The sequence below is a fragment of the Penicillium digitatum genome, chromosome 1 (genome assembly GCF_016767815.1).
Source record: "Penicillium digitatum chromosome 1, complete sequence".
Classification (NCBI taxonomy): Eukaryota; Fungi; Ascomycota; class Eurotiomycetes; order Eurotiales; family Aspergillaceae; genus Penicillium; species Penicillium digitatum.
Window position 1 is genome coordinate 7,018,563 of NC_089384.1, and position 17,794 is coordinate 7,036,356.

At 49.8% G+C, this 17,794-nt stretch overlaps 9 protein-coding genes across 9 annotated transcripts; 6 read left to right on the forward strand and 3 right to left on the reverse strand.

The window, feature by feature from the left end:
• Positions 1-1,127: 1,127 nt before the first annotated feature.
• Pdw03_4769 (Zinc-dependent alcohol dehydrogenase, putative) lies at positions 1,128-2,407 on the reverse strand (the record flags this gene model as incomplete). The annotated part of the gene is made up of 2 exons (XM_014675342.1): positions 1,128-2,300; positions 2,351-2,407. The coding sequence occupies 2 exons, from the start codon at positions 2,405-2,407 to the stop codon at positions 1,128-1,130; spliced, it is 1,230 nt and encodes a 409-aa protein (XP_014530828.1).
• A 653-nt stretch (positions 2,408-3,060) lies between these two features.
• Positions 3,061-4,386, forward strand: Pdw03_4770 (60S ribosomal uL22 domain-containing protein; the record flags this gene model as incomplete). Its single annotated transcript, XM_014675341.2, has 6 exons — positions 3,061-3,147; positions 3,201-3,299; positions 3,351-3,582; positions 3,657-3,766; positions 3,816-4,097; positions 4,180-4,386. 6 exons carry the CDS (start codon positions 3,061-3,063, stop codon positions 4,384-4,386), a joined length of 1,017 nt encoding a protein of 338 aa, XP_014530827.2.
• A 352-nt stretch (positions 4,387-4,738) lies between these two features.
• On the forward strand, positions 4,739-5,763 carry Pdw03_4771 (60S ribosomal protein L17; the record flags this gene model as incomplete). The annotated part of the gene is made up of 4 exons (XM_066100831.1): positions 4,739-4,741; positions 4,912-5,125; positions 5,365-5,552; positions 5,614-5,763. 4 exons carry the CDS (start codon positions 4,739-4,741, stop codon positions 5,761-5,763), a joined length of 555 nt encoding a protein of 184 aa, XP_065956231.1.
• A 696-nt stretch (positions 5,764-6,459) lies between these two features.
• Positions 6,460-6,690, forward strand: Pdw03_4772 (Haloacid dehalogenase, type II; the record flags this gene model as incomplete). Its single annotated transcript, XM_066100832.1, has 1 exon — positions 6,460-6,690. The coding sequence occupies one exon, from the start codon at positions 6,460-6,462 to the stop codon at positions 6,688-6,690; it is 231 nt and encodes a 76-aa protein (XP_065956232.1).
• An 887-nt stretch (positions 6,691-7,577) lies between these two features.
• Pdw03_4773 (ENTH/VHS) lies at positions 7,578-9,083 on the forward strand (the record flags this gene model as incomplete). Its single annotated transcript, XM_066100833.1, has 5 exons — positions 7,578-7,614; positions 7,675-7,736; positions 7,789-7,845; positions 7,915-8,289; positions 8,343-9,083. 5 exons carry the CDS (start codon positions 7,578-7,580, stop codon positions 9,081-9,083), a joined length of 1,272 nt encoding a protein of 423 aa, XP_065956233.1.
• A 569-nt stretch (positions 9,084-9,652) lies between these two features.
• Positions 9,653-11,157, reverse strand: Pdw03_4774 (S-adenosyl-L-methionine-dependent methyltransferase; the record flags this gene model as incomplete). Its single annotated transcript, XM_014675339.1, has 9 exons — positions 9,653-9,740; positions 9,803-10,231; positions 10,282-10,468; positions 10,526-10,551; positions 10,613-10,726; positions 10,782-10,823; positions 10,873-10,959; positions 11,009-11,055; positions 11,116-11,157. 9 exons carry the CDS (start codon positions 11,155-11,157, stop codon positions 9,653-9,655), a joined length of 1,062 nt encoding a protein of 353 aa, XP_014530825.1.
• Positions 11,158-14,272: 3,115 nt separating this feature from the next.
• Positions 14,273-15,292, forward strand: Pdw03_4775 (putative secreted cellulose-binding protein; the record flags this gene model as incomplete). Its single annotated transcript, XM_014675337.1, has 1 exon — positions 14,273-15,292. The coding sequence occupies one exon, from the start codon at positions 14,273-14,275 to the stop codon at positions 15,290-15,292; it is 1,020 nt and encodes a 339-aa protein (XP_014530823.1).
• A 407-nt stretch (positions 15,293-15,699) lies between these two features.
• On the forward strand, positions 15,700-16,488 carry Pdw03_4776 (Trans-aconitate 2-methyltransferase, C-terminal; the record flags this gene model as incomplete). The annotated part of the gene is made up of 1 exon (XM_014675336.1): positions 15,700-16,488. One exon carries the CDS (start codon positions 15,700-15,702, stop codon positions 16,486-16,488), a length of 789 nt encoding a protein of 262 aa, XP_014530822.1.
• Positions 16,489-16,748: 260 nt separating this feature from the next.
• On the reverse strand, positions 16,749-17,420 carry Pdw03_4777 (Cyclophilin-type peptidyl-prolyl cis-trans isomerase; the record flags this gene model as incomplete). Its single annotated transcript, XM_014675335.1, has 4 exons — positions 16,749-16,901; positions 16,959-17,090; positions 17,152-17,324; positions 17,372-17,420. 4 exons carry the CDS (start codon positions 17,418-17,420, stop codon positions 16,749-16,751), a joined length of 507 nt encoding a protein of 168 aa, XP_014530821.1.
• Between the last annotated feature and the right edge of the window lie 374 nt (positions 17,421-17,794).

Genomic DNA, 17,794 nt, shown 5'->3' on the forward strand with positions numbered 1-17,794 from the left:
AAACCCTACAAACTACTCGGGAGCACATCTGAGTCATCATTGAGCCACGTGATACCGATTGACCTACTTTTCTGATCTGCTCAGGGCTGCTCCGGGAGTCCTCCCATGCTCAGGACGAACGATCAGAAGTGACGTTAGAGATTTTCCTATATGTTCTCTGCCTGTAGCCGCTCAATGTTAAAATTAGCAAATACTCTTACCAAGGGCATAGTCCGTAGTCCAACTGACTCTCGAATATTTAAGGAACTCACTCGTCTGCCAACTCTCGTCTTCATCCAATTTTCTCCAATAGAGACTTTGCGCCTGGCTACTGTCCAACCCTTTTCGAAGTAACGGTCTATTTCGTCGCACTTTTTGCTACTCCTGGTCATTTTCGCTTCTTCCTTTCATGTCTGTCTCCGTCGGCCATTTTGAAATGGAAGATTATGTCTATTGACAGCGACTCGAAGAGGAAAAGGAAGCAGATACGTACAACATAGCCCTGAATACCATCGCCAACATCGACGCCAACTGGACGAAGGCGTCGTTCAAAAGCGGCATGCTGTTTCTTCGAAAATCAACTCAAGAGAAACTAGAAAAGGGTAATGTGAAGTGAAACTCTTCCTACTAGAATTACAGCTAGAAGGTTAGGCACTGTGCCTTCTTGAGAGAGGTTCCCCTCCAATTTCTAGTTGCGGCAAAGAAAGGTGATGTCATGATATTCTTGGAGTAGATGCTAGATAACTAGATAACTAGAAGATCAAGAAGTTCAGTAATCTGCACGAGAACTGGCGGTTCTGGTGTCATCTCTACCGCAAATCCGTGGGATGTAGTCTTTTATGCAAAAGTGAAGGTTCAATCTCCAGTCGACATAGGGCGGACTCAGGCTATGCTCCGGGAGCCGATCTCTGAACCAGAAGCCGTGCCATCAACCAAATTACATTGGCATTTCGCGCCTGACATGTTGCTACTATTATCAACATCGTGATGTCGTTTGAGATATGTTCAGTAATTTAATTTTGTACCCATAGATCTCACCGATCTCACCGAGATCTATAAACATTTCCCTTTACTCTTCTGTCACAAGGCGGGTATTTTTTTTAAAAAAACACAATTCATCATCATCACCGTCATCACCACTGCTAAATTCACAGAGAGCCGCTGGCGCCCCATCGGCTCTCAATAATAACTTTCACCACAGGGTTCCCCTCCTCATCAACTCCCTTTCCAGCAAGGGTAAACGCCCGCTCTCCCTCCTCCAACTTGAGCCTGTGAGTAACAACCTTCTCCTCAACACTCTTCATCTTCCCGCTCGCCAGCAGCGCAATAGCAGCAGGGTACGCAGACCCATCATAACGGAACACACCAATGATATCCACCTCACGCAGCGCTGCCGCGCCAACAGGTAGGGTCTGGATAGGATTACCCATGCCAATCTGCACCAGCACACCGCCAGGCGCACTAGCGTAGATTCCAGCCTGCACGCAAGCCGGCACGCCAGTACAGTCATAACAACGAGTGAAACCATGAACAACAAAACCATCCTTCACACCAACCGCGTCAACCAGCTGACCCGCAACCTTCTGCGCATTCTCCAGCGCATAAGCCGTCTGCTCCGCATGAGGCGCATCCTTCGCGGGAGGCGGAGTCTCCGCCCTAGGAATCAGAGCAGTCTTAAGCCCAAGCCCCATATCCTCAGCGATTTGAAGTCTCCGCGCATCAATGTCCGCAACAACAATCGACGAGAAATTCTCACTAGCCGCCAACGCGGCAGCAAGCAGTAACCCAATCGCACCAGCACCGAAAACCAACGCCGCAGTCTCCTCCCCAGCAGCACGGTTCTGCAAAACCTCCTCCTGACTCGGCGGGTGGGAGCGACGCACCGCATGCAACGTGACAGCGAGCGGCTCGACAAGCGCACCGCCCGCATCGGACACACTGTCCGGGAGCAAATGGCACATATCTGCTGGGTGGTTTGTGCGCTCCATCAGCGTGCCGTCGAGATGCGGGAAGGCTTTGGCTGAGCTGCGGAATTGCATCGCTTTGCAGATGTTGTAGCGGCCTTGTTGGCAGAGTGCGCAGGTGCGGCATGGGAGACCAACTTCCAGTGCGACACGATCGCCGACTTTTAGGGTTGTTACTTCGCTGCCGGTTGCTGTTACTGTACCTGCGGATTCATGGCCTAGACACATTGGTGCTCGCACGACGAAGTCGCCATTGCGGCCGTGGCTGTAGTAGTGCAAGTCTGAGCCGCAGATTCCGGTTGAGCGGATGGCGACTTGGACTTCTTTTGGTGATGGGTCGGGGATGGTGCGTTGTTCCTGGTGTTTGGGTTAATTGGGTCTTGGGTTTGTATCTAGGATGTACTGACAAGGCGGAGGTCTTTGGCACCGTGGAGAACGAGCGCGGTGGTGGTTGTGATTGACATGATGTATACTGTAGTATAGAGAGTAGGTATGTTGTAGGGAGAGAATTCAAGAATTAGAAAATTAGAAAGTAGCGAAACCCGACCTACGGCATTTCAACTCGGCCCGTTGAATCCCCTCAGCCAACGCTCGTAGACTCCACTCGGTCGTGGGGGGGGGGGGGGAAGAACAGCCCGGAGGTGCTCCGCTGCCGGGGTTTGGACCAAAAGGGTGATTTCAATACCCGACGTGGGGGGTTGACATCTTGCATTTACTTCGCGGGTTAGAAGTTACCTATGTGTAGGTTCATAAGCTAATAGGGGAAGTGAATCAATTGTGTAGAGGGACGGATCTAGAAACAAATTGGTAGAAATATCAATGGTCAAGTATACGATCTATATCTCCAAGACCATGTCTATGTTGGATTTTCAAAACACCGTCGGAGGAGCCCCCGTCGTGACATGGGGGTTCCACGATAGCGGGGATCTCCAATGATCTTTTTGATTTTCTGGACCTTTCAGATTTCTCCTTTCTTTTCATTCTCAAACTTGCTAATCTCCAATTTGCTTCATTCCCCTCCCTTCGTCTTGATATACTCCTGTAGAACTATAGAACTCACCAAATGTGAGCAACCCTGCTGACATCATTTGGCGCATCTAACATTTGCAGAAACAACATGGCACCACAATCAGCTCTTCTCATTGGAGAAATTACGCATGCGCGCAAGGAGTGGGAGAGCATCTCATCTCTTTTGACATTGAAGGTAAGAGATCCCTATTGCTCCGCGATCGAATCCCGCTAATACAGACAAATCAGGAATTTCCCAGCGGAACCAGAGAGGAGTTCATTGCAAACTGCAAAGCTGGCAAGTACGACGATGTAGTCGCTCTCTACCGATCCAACAACTCCACCAAGGTAAGCATTGATTGCTCCCACACTTCGAGCTATCCTACTTACAGCGTATAGTACACCGGTCCGTTCAATGCAGAGATGCTCGCAGTCCTGCCTGAATCTCTGAAGTACATCTGCCATAACGGCGCGGGATACGATAACATTGATGTCGCTGCCTGCACAGAGAAGAACATCGCTGTGTCCAGCACCCCAGTCGCTGTCAACAATGCGACAGCCGACGTGGGTATTTTCCTCATGATCGGCGCTTTGCGCCAGGCCCATGTACCTATTACTGCTCTCCGGGAAGGTAAGTGGCTCTAACCTAGAGCCGGAACGATCTCCTCCTCAGTAACCAGTAACTAACAATGATCCCAATGATAGGAAAGTGGCAAGGCCCAATCACCGCAGGAGGGAAGGAGTACAAGACCACCCTGGGCCACGATCCCAAGAACAAGGTCCTCGGAATTCTGGGTATGGGAGGTATCGGACGGGTATGTAGCACAGATAGTGGTCCACCAGACCCCAGCTGACCATGAGCAGGAAATGGCAATCCGCGCCAAGGCCTTCGGAATGAAGATTCAGTACCACAACCGATCTCGTCTACCAGCTGATCTGGAAGTTAGCGCGACATACGTCTCGTTTGATGAGTTACTTGCCAGTTCGGACGTGCTCAGCTTGAACTTGGCCTTGAACGCCTCTACGCGCCACATTATTGGTGCGACCGAGTTCGCCAAGATGAAGGATGGTGTCGTGATTGTGAACACGGCTCGTGGTGCGCTGATTGATGAGAAGGCGTTGGTTGCGGCGCTTGACTCTGGCAAGGTACGTAATGCTGCGCGTTGAACTTGTACCTTCCAGGGATGGGTATGCGGAGAATATTGGCTGACTGGTGGATGTTCTATAGGTGCGTTCTGCTGGTTTGGATGTGTATGAGTGTGAGCCGCAAATTGAGCCTGGGCTAATCAGCAACCCTAATGTGATGTTGCTGCCGCATATTGGTACTGGAACCTATGAGACTCAAAAGGAGATGGAGATTCTGGTGCTGGATAACCTGCGGTCGGCTGTTGAAAAGGGTGAGCTTATTACACAGGTGCCAGAGCAGAAGAAATAGGGAAAATTAATCAAATGTACAAATAAGTTTACGGAAGAGAATTTGCCTCGTTCAATCATTAAGAATCAAGTTTGCATCAAGTCTAGCTTCCAAAGGCAATGTCTGCCTTGGTTGATTGTAACAAGATGGACACCTGAGATGTGGAGCAGGAAGCTAGTGACTAAGATCTGACATAACTCATTGAGAAAACCTTCCAAAAACGGCTAGCGTTAGGGCTCGCTTAGGGCCAGAGCGCCAAGAGCGAAAAAAACCGCACCAAATCTAGTGGCTCAAGCGAGAGCCGGACGACGACGAAAAGCGACAACAACTCATCACCGAGGACCATCACACCCCCCTCGCCAACTCCTTCAAGATGGTGAGTGCTGCGTGTTCCTGTCATCGATAATGACCATTCCGAATCCCGTTCTTTACGAAATGCCACCTGTGTGATGCACATTCAATGTCCGATCGCCGGGTCGACTTTCGCTGTCACAATCACCAACATTCAACGACGATCCCATTGCTAACGAGCGATGCTTTTCACAGGTCCGTTACGCCGCCCAGGAGATCTCGGAGGCCAAGAGCGCCCGCGCGCGCGGCTCTTACCTCCGTGTCAGCTTCAAGAACACCCGTGAGACCGCCCAGGCCGTCAACGGCATGAAGCTGTCCAAGGCCCTTGCTTTCCTCGAGAACGTTACCAACAAGACCATGGCCGTTCCCATGCGCCGTTACGCTGGCTCCACCGGTCGCACTGCCCAGGGTGAGTCGCCCTTTTAAATTTTAAGAAAATTTTGGAAGGATCGGAGGAACGGATTGTGGGAAGAAGAACAGCATCGCCAAATGATACGACAGCCACTGGGAAATGCAGCAAATTGATGAGGAAAACAAGAACGGAATGAGAGGATGGATATCTTGGCTTATTTGCGATGCTGTGGATCTACAATCTGGAAGAAGATTTTGAACGGAGTCGAACATCGACTGACAATTTTTGGTTCATAGGCAAGCAGTTCGGTGTCTCCAAGGCCCGCTGGCCCGTCAAGTCTGCTGAGCACATCATCGATCTGCTCAAGAACGCTGAGGCCAACGCCGATGGCAAGGGTCTCGACACCAGCGCCTTGATCATCAAGCGCATCCAGGTCAACCAGGCTCCCAAGGGTCGCCGCCGCACTTACCGTGCTCACGGTCGTGTACGTTTTCCCCAGGATTGACGGTTTAGTCTGTCTCCAGAAAGCTGACCTTTCTTTTCAGATCAACCCCTACATGACCAACCCCTGCCACATCGAGCTCATCCTCACCGAGGCTGCCGAGGAGGTCAAGAAGGCCAGCACCGACAAGCAGGTCCGCCTCTCTTCCCGCCAGCGTGGTACTCAGATCCGCCGTGCTCTCATTGAGGCATAAACGGATCGCCATAAGAAGGTGTGAGGGGACGTGATGTGAAAAGATTTTTGCGGTGGACGGGAAGGATCGGAGTTCTGTGCATCAGTTACGTATGTTGGAACGGAATCGATACCGGATCATACAAGATTTTAAGGTCATGGCGCCAACACTCGGAGGAGAACCCAATAAAAAGTTTAAACGATATGGCCCCAGGGTGATGGAAATAGGATTCTGTACTTCCCGATCCAATCATGATACAAACGTGGTTCTTTCTCCGTGACTCTATCGAGTGTTTTCTCTTTTGATAGAGAGTGTTTCTCCGTTTCTGTCTTGTCTAGCACATCTCTGTCGAGGTTCGGATCTTTCAGTCATATAATGTGATTTCATTTTTTTTTGGTTACATCTGCATCCCATCCTGCAACGATGAATGAACCTCTAACACACATCTCTTGGAACGAGTTCTTTTCTTACGTAAACTTCGCATGGGGACGTGTCGGCGGAATGGAACCTCAAGGACACCCTGCTCTTGCCACTTTTGGTCCCGACAATCCTTAGCTAGAATCACGCCAAGGGCAACATCGATATAAATACTCCGTACAAGCAGGGATCTACACACGGGGATACAGGTACACGGTCCATAATAAATAACACGTTCAAGATACCCCCATCACCCAAGGTTACCTCTCTCTATATATGTACACACCTACCCAAACCAAAATGACCAACCTCTCGGACTACCGTTTACTATGCTTCGACATATACGGCACTCCAATTGATTGGGGAAGCGGCATCATCTCCGCGTTAGCACCAATCCTCTCCAAAAGCACGACTCAATTCACCCGCGATTCTTCCAACAACCTACGGCCTCAAAAGCGCCCAACAAACCGCAACCCGGACTTTCCATACTTAGACTATCAGCAATTCACCCCACTCCTGCCACGCGATTAGGCCTCAACCCCCCAACCGACGAGGAAAGCCGCGAATTCGGCATCTACATCAGGACATGACCAAGCTTTCCCAGACACTCTCGACGCCCTGCACCGACTTTCAAAATACTACAAGCTGGTGGTGTTAAAGAAAGTGGACCGGGTCTCCTTTGGTAAGTCTAAAGCCGGTCGCCTATAGGGCGCGACCTTTTTAAATGATTCTTATCGCGTAGTATGTTATAAGCCTAACCCATATCACTTTGCGTATATGTTGAGTGCCATGTAACATGGGTGTGGGGTGGGGCCTAGATAGGGTTATCTAGACAGCGTAGAGCTAATTTAATGATCACCAACTCAACCTACGAGAAAGATTAGCATACGATTCGTCTTGACTCTATATAGCCTGAGAGTTCCAAGGCTTTCATGGGGAATACAGGGCATCCGGTCTTTAATTAGTGGTTTGAGACTTTGGGGCATCTGGCTGATGCTGTTGAAGGAGAGTAGTGGGGGTGGTAGTTCGATAAGGATTTAAAGAAGTGCATAGTGACAAGTACCTGGTACTTACAAATACAGGGACCATGAGTAATGGAGTTGTGTACCATGTACCCTCACACGTGGCTGAGTCACCAAGAATACTAATTCCCTGGAGCCTGGTCTTCAGCTTGGCATTGCAGAACACCTGGAGGCGTGCGTGGAATGTGGCTTTGACCGCTGGAGATATTGACTTGATATATATCTCTCATTGTTCCATTCTCTTGACTCCTTAGCGAGGGCACCCATTGCCAGTTCCCTGCAGACTGGTAGTCCGGCAGTCATCCCCCGGCTAAAATCATTCTCTGGCAATCTGAAATTTTCTTCGTTCTTTCAATCTTTCCTCAAAAAAAAAAAACAAGAGACTGGGTAATTACCATGAAGCGCTTCCTGGGTTCTCTGAGCGGGCGCTCAAGTGAGTGTCTCGCCGTCTCCACGTCTCCCCGCAAATTCGCTGACTTGTACCCGAACATAGGCTCCAGCGACAGTGTCGAACATCGTGAAGACTCACCAGAGGCCACTGTGCTGAAAGAACTGGTTTGTGCTGATCCCAGAAAGATTGGATAAGGTAGACTGACAACTTTTCCAGACTGCCTTCTGCGAATCAAATGCAAATGAGAATGTGAATGGCTCTTCGCGCGACGCGGTAGGTGCCTCGGAGATGACAAGAAACAACCCTTTTTCAAGACTGACCACCTCATTCACACCACTGCAGCAAGGAGCCGAAGTCGTCCACCTTCCCAAAATCGTTGAAGCCGCCGAGTCAAGCCCCAATGCCGCCAAGGAAGCGGCTCTGCGCATTCGGAAGTACTTTTCCGATTCTGCTGCCACCTCGAACCAAACCCAGTACAATGCGATCATGCTCATGCGCATTCTGGCTGATAACCCAGGCCACACTTTCACGCGCAACTTTGATGCCAAATTCGTGACGACCGTCAAAGAGCTGCTTCGCACAGGACGCGACTGGCACGTGCAGAGCTATCTCCGCCAGTATCTGGATACCCTCGAGCAACAGCGCGCATGGGACGAGGATCTGAAACTACTGCTGCAGATGTGGGCGAAGGAGAAGACGAAAGCCTCGCACGGGTTGGTGAGCATATCCAACATCTCTCTGCGTGTCGCCCAAGACTCTAACCTAACCAGACCGACCGTTTCCCAATGAATCCCACAGTCCCGCCGCAAGCCCCGCCGCAAGTCCCGCCTAGGTTTCACGGTCACCAGCAACAGCCATATAGACCGTCCCACCTACCGGCAAATACCCTCCCCAACGCAGAGGAACTAGCAGCCCGCATCGAGGAAGCGCGCAATTCGGCGAAACTACTAACGCAATTTGTCCAGTCTACGCCCCCAGTAGAGCTGGAAGACAACGATCTCATCAAGGAGTTCGTTGACCGCTGCGGGAGCGCTTCGCGTTTAATTCAAGGATACATCCACATGAACAACCCGGCTCCGGACGAGGACACCCTTTTGACACTCATTGAGACGAACGACGAGATCTCCGTCGCGCTGTCGCAGCAGCAGCGTGCCATGCTAAAGGCACGCAAGATCACAGGATCTTTATCGCCGACCACGTCTCATATGGATAGCTCCTCGCCGTCACAGGCTGTCGCACCAGCCGCTGCGAATCTCTCTCCGCCCCTCGTGGCCCCAGCTCAGGCCGAAACAGGGAGACCCGAGTCCCCTGCATTCGTCGCGGCACAACTGCCTTCTCCGATCATGACTGGCGGCCGTCCACTTGGTTCCTACCCCGTGTCGGGATCGGCGACTACCGGTCGGTATGAATATAACTCTGAGGATTTCCACGTGCGGAATCCTTTCGCTGATGATCATGATACGAACGATTTGGGTGAGCGGGATCGGGCGCATGGCAATTCGCAGCCTTAGATTGATCGAGTGCGCTTCCAGCCCACTGAGCAGGAGCGCTAGCGTCATGCAGGGATCGATTAGTGATCACCGATAGCACGTATTGTTCTTATAGCCTAGCGCCTGGATTCTTTTTTTTTGGGGGGTCGGTTTCAATTCTGATTGTGGTTTTGTTTATCTTTGTAAGCGTATAGTTTTTGCCTTTTTTTGGGTTTCTTTTGGTTCTTTTTTACCCTTTGCCCTCTATGATACCTCGCACATTATCACTTCACATATACTCATTGGTTTTTTTTTTTTAAACGACTGCCTTCGGCATGTTTGAACTCTAGGACAGCAAGGGCACCATCGTTTCGTACACTAGGTACAATTTCCTTTCCAGTAATTACATACATGCAAGTTATGTACCCTCTGTGGTCTAGTATCCCTTTAGAACGTACAAGGTCTATATCACAAGAAAAGATTGAATTAATTGATAGCAACTGACAGCAGCTATGAACGAGGGGCTCAACCGAGGCTGGCTGCTTCCATGCATAATTAGAAATGTCATCCTGTAACCTATTACATTTACCTGAATAAAATCTTACCATTCTTCACTCAATCTTGATAGCAGTCCTCTCATTAGCCTGATTCCTCGCCACAATTTCCTCGGGGAAAGGCTTCCTCGCCCACACACGTCGCCTGCCAAAATGTCAACCCAACCCACACCACATTCCGGAGAAAGAAAGGAGGGAAACACATACGCGCGCTCATAAATATGATACCTCGGATTCTTAAGCTCCGCCCTCAACTTCGCCACATAAACAATCACCTCATCCCTAGACCAAGGTTGCGGCGCCCCGAATTTACATAGCAACCACATCGCCCAGCCCTCCATACCGGACGTCCAATGATGGTGGTTAACCGTGCCGGCCTCTTTAAATTTCTGATCACGGGGCCAGGGGCCAATGGGCCACTTGTAGTCTTTTACACAGATGTCCACGAAGCCGGCCTTACGGAACGCATCTTGCATCATGTCGATTGTTTCTAGCGGGCGGCCGGCACGCTGACCGCAGGCGGATAGGGCTGGGCCCCAGCTGCGAAGGATGTTATCTTCTGGAAGACTGCCGTCGTCGCATTCGATGTAGGGGCTTGCTTCTAATTGTTCGATCCAGCCGCCAGGGCGGATGTTGCTGGTTGGGCTTGGTTAGCTGGGAAAGGGAAGAGGAAGGTGGTGGCTTACTCGTAGCATTGCTGGTAGACGCGTGCCCATTCCACGTCGTCGAAGGATCCGATCATGATGCGCATGTGAATTAGGTCTTGAGGTTCGTCCCAGGTCCAGTCTTGGGCGATGTTGTCGACTTCCAGGATGCAGTTTGGGGGCATCCACGTTACTGGTGGGGGGAAGAGATCGACTCCGCGGACGGTGGCTGGCTATTTGGTTAATGTTTTGATAGGGGCCAATTGGATTGAGATTCTGGACTTACCGGTTGGGAACATGTCGGCTACATCACTGGAAGAGAGTGAGTGGTGGTACTTTGTGAAGATGAGAGCGATATTTTCTTTCCACATACATGGCCCAGTTACCCAGACCGGTTCCAAGATCAAGGATGTTTTTAGGATCCTTCACCGGCGCTCGGAAAAGAGGGTTGTCATATTCTGAGTCCATGACGAGAGCTACCAAGTGGCTACAATAGTTAGTTATCAGTTGACCGGAAGACCTTTTAAGAGGATTGCCCATACCCAGCTTCGTATGTCTCGAATTGCTTCTCATCCGATGGGACCCTGATAGGACGTAAGTAGGCAATACCCCAACTCGGAAACCACTGCGTACAGATATTCCTTCTGGCTCAACGTTTGATACCGTCGGCCATTCTCCTCTAGCCCCCGATAAAGCGAGGAGCCGATCGAAGTGGTTTCCCTAAGATTGTGAGCTATATTTCCATCTCGGACAAAGAGAAAATACATACGATTGCCAGTCATCGCCGTAAACGGTCGTGATATGGGTCGTGGGATCCTGAAATGTGTCAGCCAAATCAGCTTCAAACAAAGAAAAAGAAGAATTGAGGAAACGTACCACGGCAATATTATCCTCGGGCTCAGTATGTATTCCATCCATTGTAGAAACCGTTCGGAAGCGTTTGTTTTTTTTTTTTTTTTTTTTGGAAAAAAAAAAGTAAACAAAAAGCGAAGTGGGAGATCAAAGTCAAGAGTAAAGAGTCCGAACCATGTTCGACTAGGGTTTGGATTGGATGGAAAGGCATCGGACCATATGGCACCCCGCTCTTGTCCTGTCAAAAGCCATATTAGGGAACCACTTGTTAAACAACCCATGTTATATATAGGCTTAAGACGTAGGCTTTTGATATGTGGGATTGTGGAGTGGAAACCTCTGTTAGTTTGAGGGCTTCGGATTGGACGTCATTTGGGTAATTGCATGTGAAATCCCAAAAGTACCATTTCTTACCAATAGGATGTGTCTGTACCAAGTGCATTCTTCACAGCAATTCTGCAGAAAGTCCCTGCCTGGTTAAATCTCACTTCCTTCTCCAACATGACATCTTCATGCATATTGACAGGACAATTCGAGAAACATCACAATTAAAAGTCAACATCTATTCTTACAGGGTTGAAGTTGTCTCGCATTTACTAAGCTACGACAGATGGCCTAAGCTTTTGGCGGAGCATTAATTAATGATCCGTAGCTTTAAATATCCGACACGAGACATACAAAGCAGCTTGCAACATTTAGGTTAGTTCTGATTCGAACGAGCAAATGCACACTATAATACACTTGGGTTCCCTAAAGAACTCCGGGTACACGGGGATCGCTGGCTCTCGAATGACGTCATCGCCTCAACTAGATCACTCGAGAACAGAACACGATTAACCCATTCCTCATTTCAAGCAAAATATCGACAAGTTCCAACCCTGTCAACCCCGTGCCCTCCAAAATGCACAGCCTTATCCAAGAAATCGCCTCCTCCAAAGCCCTTCACCTTCACAACCACACCCCTCCCAACCCCAAATCATGATCATGCACAGGGAGAGCACTTAATCCAAATCAAGGCCTGTAGTCCCTACACGGGCGAACTACTCTGGCCAAAGGATTTCCCTCCATCAAAAGCCCACACTCTAATTCCATGCCTGGACATGGCAGAAATCGTTCTCCCATGCACCGGAAGACTCACCCTTCCAACCAGGCGATGAAATGTACGCACGCACAAACTATATCCGACCAGGAAATGCGCGCGAGCATTCCATGGCTGTAACAGACCAGCTAGCACCCGAACCTAAGGGTCGGAGCTGGGTGCAGGCTGCTGCGGTGCCTGTCTCAGCGCAGACGGCTTGGCAAGGTCTTTTTTCGTTCATGCTCTTGCTAGCGCGGGAAATGGAGCGGAGATGGATCTGGAGGCTGCCAAGGTTGCTTGGGTTGGAAGGAGAGTTCTTGTTACTGCTGCTTCTGGTAGTGTGGGTATTTGGCTTTGTGCAGTTGGTTACTCTACTTGGTGCGGAGGTAGTTGGGACGTGTGGTGCTCGGACTGTGGAGCTTGTCAGATCGCTTGGTGCGAAGGAGGGGCTTAACTACCCAGGCACAGATTTGAAGGAGTAGGCTGCACACCTTCTCAATAAGTTCGGTGTTGTTGTTGATTGTGTTAGGGGAGATTTCTAAGTTGATTGAGAAGGGAATGCGTCGGGATTTGGTAAATAGTGTCTGGCCTCTTGAGCAGTCCGAGGAGGTATTCAAGAGACTGGATGGAGACTGGATGGAGAGCATACGACGGGAAAGATTATTTTCGATCTGTCACCAAACCGTTTAGAGCTGAGCGATGATGTTCATCTAGCAACATTCGAGACTTGATAAATCAGTTCTGGAAGTATGGTGCTGAGTGGATACGTCCCATGTCGTTCAAGTGAAACGTATCCGAGCAACCAACAATCCTTAAAAAGAGAAGAATTGTAATTTCCTAATTGTGCTAGAGATATGATCCATTGCTTCATCGGTGTCTGGATGCCTCACAATGAAGCTGCTGGTTTCACTTTTTGTTGTCTCGTTTCCCATCGCATCCTAATTCGACCACGCGCGTTGTTAATGATACGGCGGTCAAAATCGATTTTTCGGCAGTCTTAAGAGTAAGAGACCTCCTAAAGGCTTAAGAGCTGAGTGGGTACAGAGGTAGGAAGTGTACATGAGGCTCTATGAAATATTTGATCTAAGAAGCACTCTACTTTCATGGTCAGCAATGGGTATTCTCGAAAGGCCGATGCCACTAGTTCAAAGCTTTACTGATCATAATAGCTAACCTTAAGCGAGTAAAGCTGAAGTTGCTCGCTCTCCGGAAGAATTGTGTGTAAATGATCCTTTGCATGTATGAATGTTTCATGTTGGGAGGTCAGCCGAAGACGAAGCAACAAAATGAAAAGTTTTCTAGAAGACCTTTGGATGAAACCCTTGATAGCTCAAATAAGACTTCCATACCTATGTCAGTTTCATAAAATTTGGGTTGATTTGCAAAGCACCGATTGGGCCACCAAAGATTTGGGTTCATCCTGGAATAAAATTGGAAAATCGCCCCAGCACCACTACCAGGTCATAAGTTTATTTTACGATCTACACGTTCTAAATCAAAGTATAGCGCTATCAACTCCATGTCTCAGTCAGCCCCCTTCTTGGCAGGTCCCATCAACGTGAAACTCGGTATCCCTGTTCGGCGCGTGAAGGCTTGGCAACCCTAGCCCCAGAAACGGCCTCATCTCGATTAAGAAGATCGCCCAGCCTAGTTCAATATGCACCGGTGGACATATTGTTCCGAGATGACGTGTACTACAACATAGATTTACCGGTGTTCTCTCCCGGGGGAAGGGGGGGGGGGGGAGCGCTGTCCCTTGGGCATATCCGATGTGTTTCAGTGTGATACGTGCATTCAGCCCTTCTCACGGTTCTAGATTTTTGACAAGTCTCAAGTGACTGTTTGTAGTTGATTAATGTCGTATGCAGTTCACTAGAGCTCATTTTGAATTCGTCTACTATATAAGCAGCGGCACACCAGCGCGACATAAGACCGGTTGAGCATGCAGATCAGTCTTTTTTGAACTTTCATTCACTTTCCATTCATTTCCTCCGGTTTGATACCGTGCAGACTTTCATTCAACAACTATACTATACATTCATTCATCGGTCCGGTTTACCGATCAATTCCATTCACTTCTCCCGATATTTCAACTCGTTCAACATGAAGAACTTCACCCCCGCTCTGGCTTTCGCCAGCGTTATTTCCTTTGTCAACGCCCATGGCTTTGTGACCAGCCCGGCAGCCCGACAGCCCGGTCTCGCCATGGGAGCCGCCTGTGGCCAGCAAGTCCTGTCCAATCAAGCCGCCGACAAGTACGGGAACATCCAAGGCGAGCTACAAGTTGCCGCCACCCAGGACGACTATAACGCCGCTGAGTGTGACATCTGGCTTTGCAAAGGCTACAAGTTCGACGACAACAAGGACAATGTCCACTCGTACAAAGCTGGAGAGACGGTCGACTTCCAAGTCGATATCCGCGCACCCCACACCGGTGTCGCTAACGTCTCCATCGTCAGCACTGCTTTCAACAAAGTTATTGGTACCCCGCTGATCTACTGGGATGTCTATGCATCCACCGCCACCGGCGTCAAGCCCAACCAGACCAGCTTCAGTATCACTATCCCTGAAGATATTGGAAGCCAGTGTGCCACCGCCAATGACTGTGTGCTGCAGTGGTACTGGTACGCAGAGTCCATCGACCAGACGTACGAGTCATGTGTCGATTTCACTGTGAGTGAATTTAGCTCGACTCCGGCTGCGCCGTCCAAGGCCGTGTCTGCGTCTAGCTCAGCTCTCGTTACTGCTACATCGTCCAAGGCCGTGTCGGAATCTAGCTCGGCTTCAGTTGCATCGTCGAAGGCCTGGTCGTCGAAGGCCCTGTCGAAAGCGTCGTCGACCCCCAGCGCTACGGAGATCGCTGTTACTACCGTCCCATCTGGCGCCGTTCGAACTCCCACTACAGCTGCTGTCAAGTCCACTACTCCCGCCACCAAGGTTTCTGCTCGGCCTACCACTTTCGCCACCACTGCCCGTCGATCGGCTACTTCGGCTGCGGCACACGTTCATACCGCCAGCGCTGAGCCGTCCACCAGCGCATCGGCTGTGCCTTTCCCCACTGACAGTGCTTCCGACGTCTTGGCTTGGATTGAGGCAATGTTGGGCAACTTGGTGGGCAACTAAATTCGGAAAGCGTGAAGAATGGCCCACTGAAAAGTTGGCGGCACCATGTCGGAAGCACATCATGTTCAATTTGGGTTAACCTGTTCCCCCTACGCTTAGCTAGTAGTTAGATAGTTAGATACATCGGTATTTCAATGTCAGACTCACCATGCTCCACTCATCGTCGCTGTTGATGACGATATCGGAGAGATCACCGAACATCCGACATCGCCACTTCCTGGATGTACCTCATTAAACACCACGTCGACATAAAACCAAGCATTCCCTATACAATTTTGAGATCTTCCAGTATTTAAAAATCACGAAAAACTATGCACGGTTGCCTGAATAGAACAACAACCCGGCTATTCACCCACTGTCCAAGAATTCCAACCCCAAGACCATTCCATAGATCCCTCACTACAACAATGTCGCAACCAGCCAAAGACTGGAGCGCCAGCCAGTACCTCAAATTTGAAAACGAACGCACCCAGCCAGCCCGCGATCTCCTATCGCACGTGCCCCTCACAGCGCCAAAGAGAATAATCGACCTAGGCTGCGGCCCAGCGAACTCAACAACAGTGCTCGCAACCCAATACCCATCAGCCACAATCACTGGTCTAGACTCATCCCCGGACATGATCAACTGCGCAAAGAAAGTCCTTCCAGACCGGGACTTCCACGTCGCAGACCTGTCCATCTATACGCCCGACCCAGCCGAGCCCGTCGACCTCTTCTTCTCGAACGCGGTGTTCCAGTGGCTCAAAGCCGACGACCGCATTGCGGTTATCAAACGACTGCTGCAGCCGCAGGAAAAGGGCGCTGTTTTTGCGCTCCAGGTTCCGCATAACCTGAACGAGCCGTCGCATCTTCTTATGCGGGAGACGGCGGCGGAAGGTCCGTGGGCGGAGAAACTGGCTGGTGTGCAAAGAGATGGATTCCAATCGCCACAGGAACTTTATGATCTGGTCAAGCCGTTTTGTAGTCAGGTTCAGGTTTTTGAGACGAGTTATTATCATGCCCTGGAGAATCATGAGGCGGTTGTTGAGTGGGTTCAGGGGACGGGGTTGAGGCCGTTTGTGGATCCGTTGGACGATGCGGAGGAGGAGGCTTTCTTGAAGGATTATTTGAGGCGATTGCGGGATGCTTATCCGGTTTCTGTTGATGGGAGGGTTTTGTTGAAGTATCCGCGGTTGTTTATGGTTGCTGTGAAATGATTTGGTTGGCAGTCTACTTGTGTATGTCCCAGCATTTTGTTCCTGGTACTGTTTTTAAAAAAAAAAAAATTTCTATAAGATATTATAGAGCTGAGGGATTTGCCCCAGGCTTGGAAGTATTCATGCGACCCAGATCCAGAGATGAAAAAAACCATCAAACTGATGAATCGATCGAAAAGGTGAGATGCATAAATTCATGTCCAGGTTTGCTATTCAGCAAATAGTCTAGATAGAGTAGAGTATCATTTATCAAGGATAGCTTAAACTGTTCCCGAGGCAGCAATCTTGATGGTACCATCAGTCTTTCCAGACCGATCTAAGCTCTTGCTCTCCATCTTCTGGATTATGTCCTGACCGGAAACAACCTCTCCGAAAACAACGTGTTTACCATCCAAATGGGGAGTTTTCACAAACTGATCCTAGTTAGCACAACGCGTTCCCAATCCTGTTTCAGCATAGCCTCGGCTTACAGTAATGAAGAACTGGGAACCATTGGTGTTCGGTCCGGCATTTGCCATAGAGAGCAACCCACCCTTGGTATGCTTGACCTGGAAGTTCTCATCGGCAAACTTCTCACCGTAGATTGACTTGCCGCCCGTGCCCTAAAGAGAAAGTACGAATCAGCCGGAGCTCGGCATTCCTCGTGGAGGTACCACGACCGACATTTCCGCTAGTAAAGTCACCACCCTGAGCCATGAACCCAGAAATCACACGTTGAAAAGCAGAGCCCGCATATCCAAAGCCTGTTTCGCCTGTGGCGAGGGCGCGGAAGTTGGTCGCGGTCTTGGGGACGACGTCGTCATAAAGTTTGAACTCGATGCGACCCCAATTTTCCACTGCATGGTGTTAGTGTCACTGTGTTGAGATGGGGGAGTTCACTTACCCTGGCCGCCAGCCGAAGTGTATTCGATATCAAAGTAGGGGTTAGACATGATGAATTCGATGATTTGAGGAAGTTCCAAGACGGATGGGCTGGGCTGGAAAGGGGTGGGGTATTAAAGGAGGGGCTCGGATCTGGGGTCCTGCAGGAATGAGGTCATCTTAGGGTTAGATTGTACAAGTTGGACGCACATAGGACAAGGATTGATATCTGATTGGTATCTTGCAGGGTTCGGATCTAACGGTCAACCCCGATTGTACAACCCTAACTTCAATATCATCTTGAATAGTTCGGATATTGGTTTGCCGCTCAGAAGTAAGCAAAATTTCTCTGACTGAAAAGAACATAACAAGGATTTGTTGAAGTTCGTCTCATTGTATTGAGTCGTGTCAAAGAAAAGAATCTCAGACCGTCACAGGCATTCCC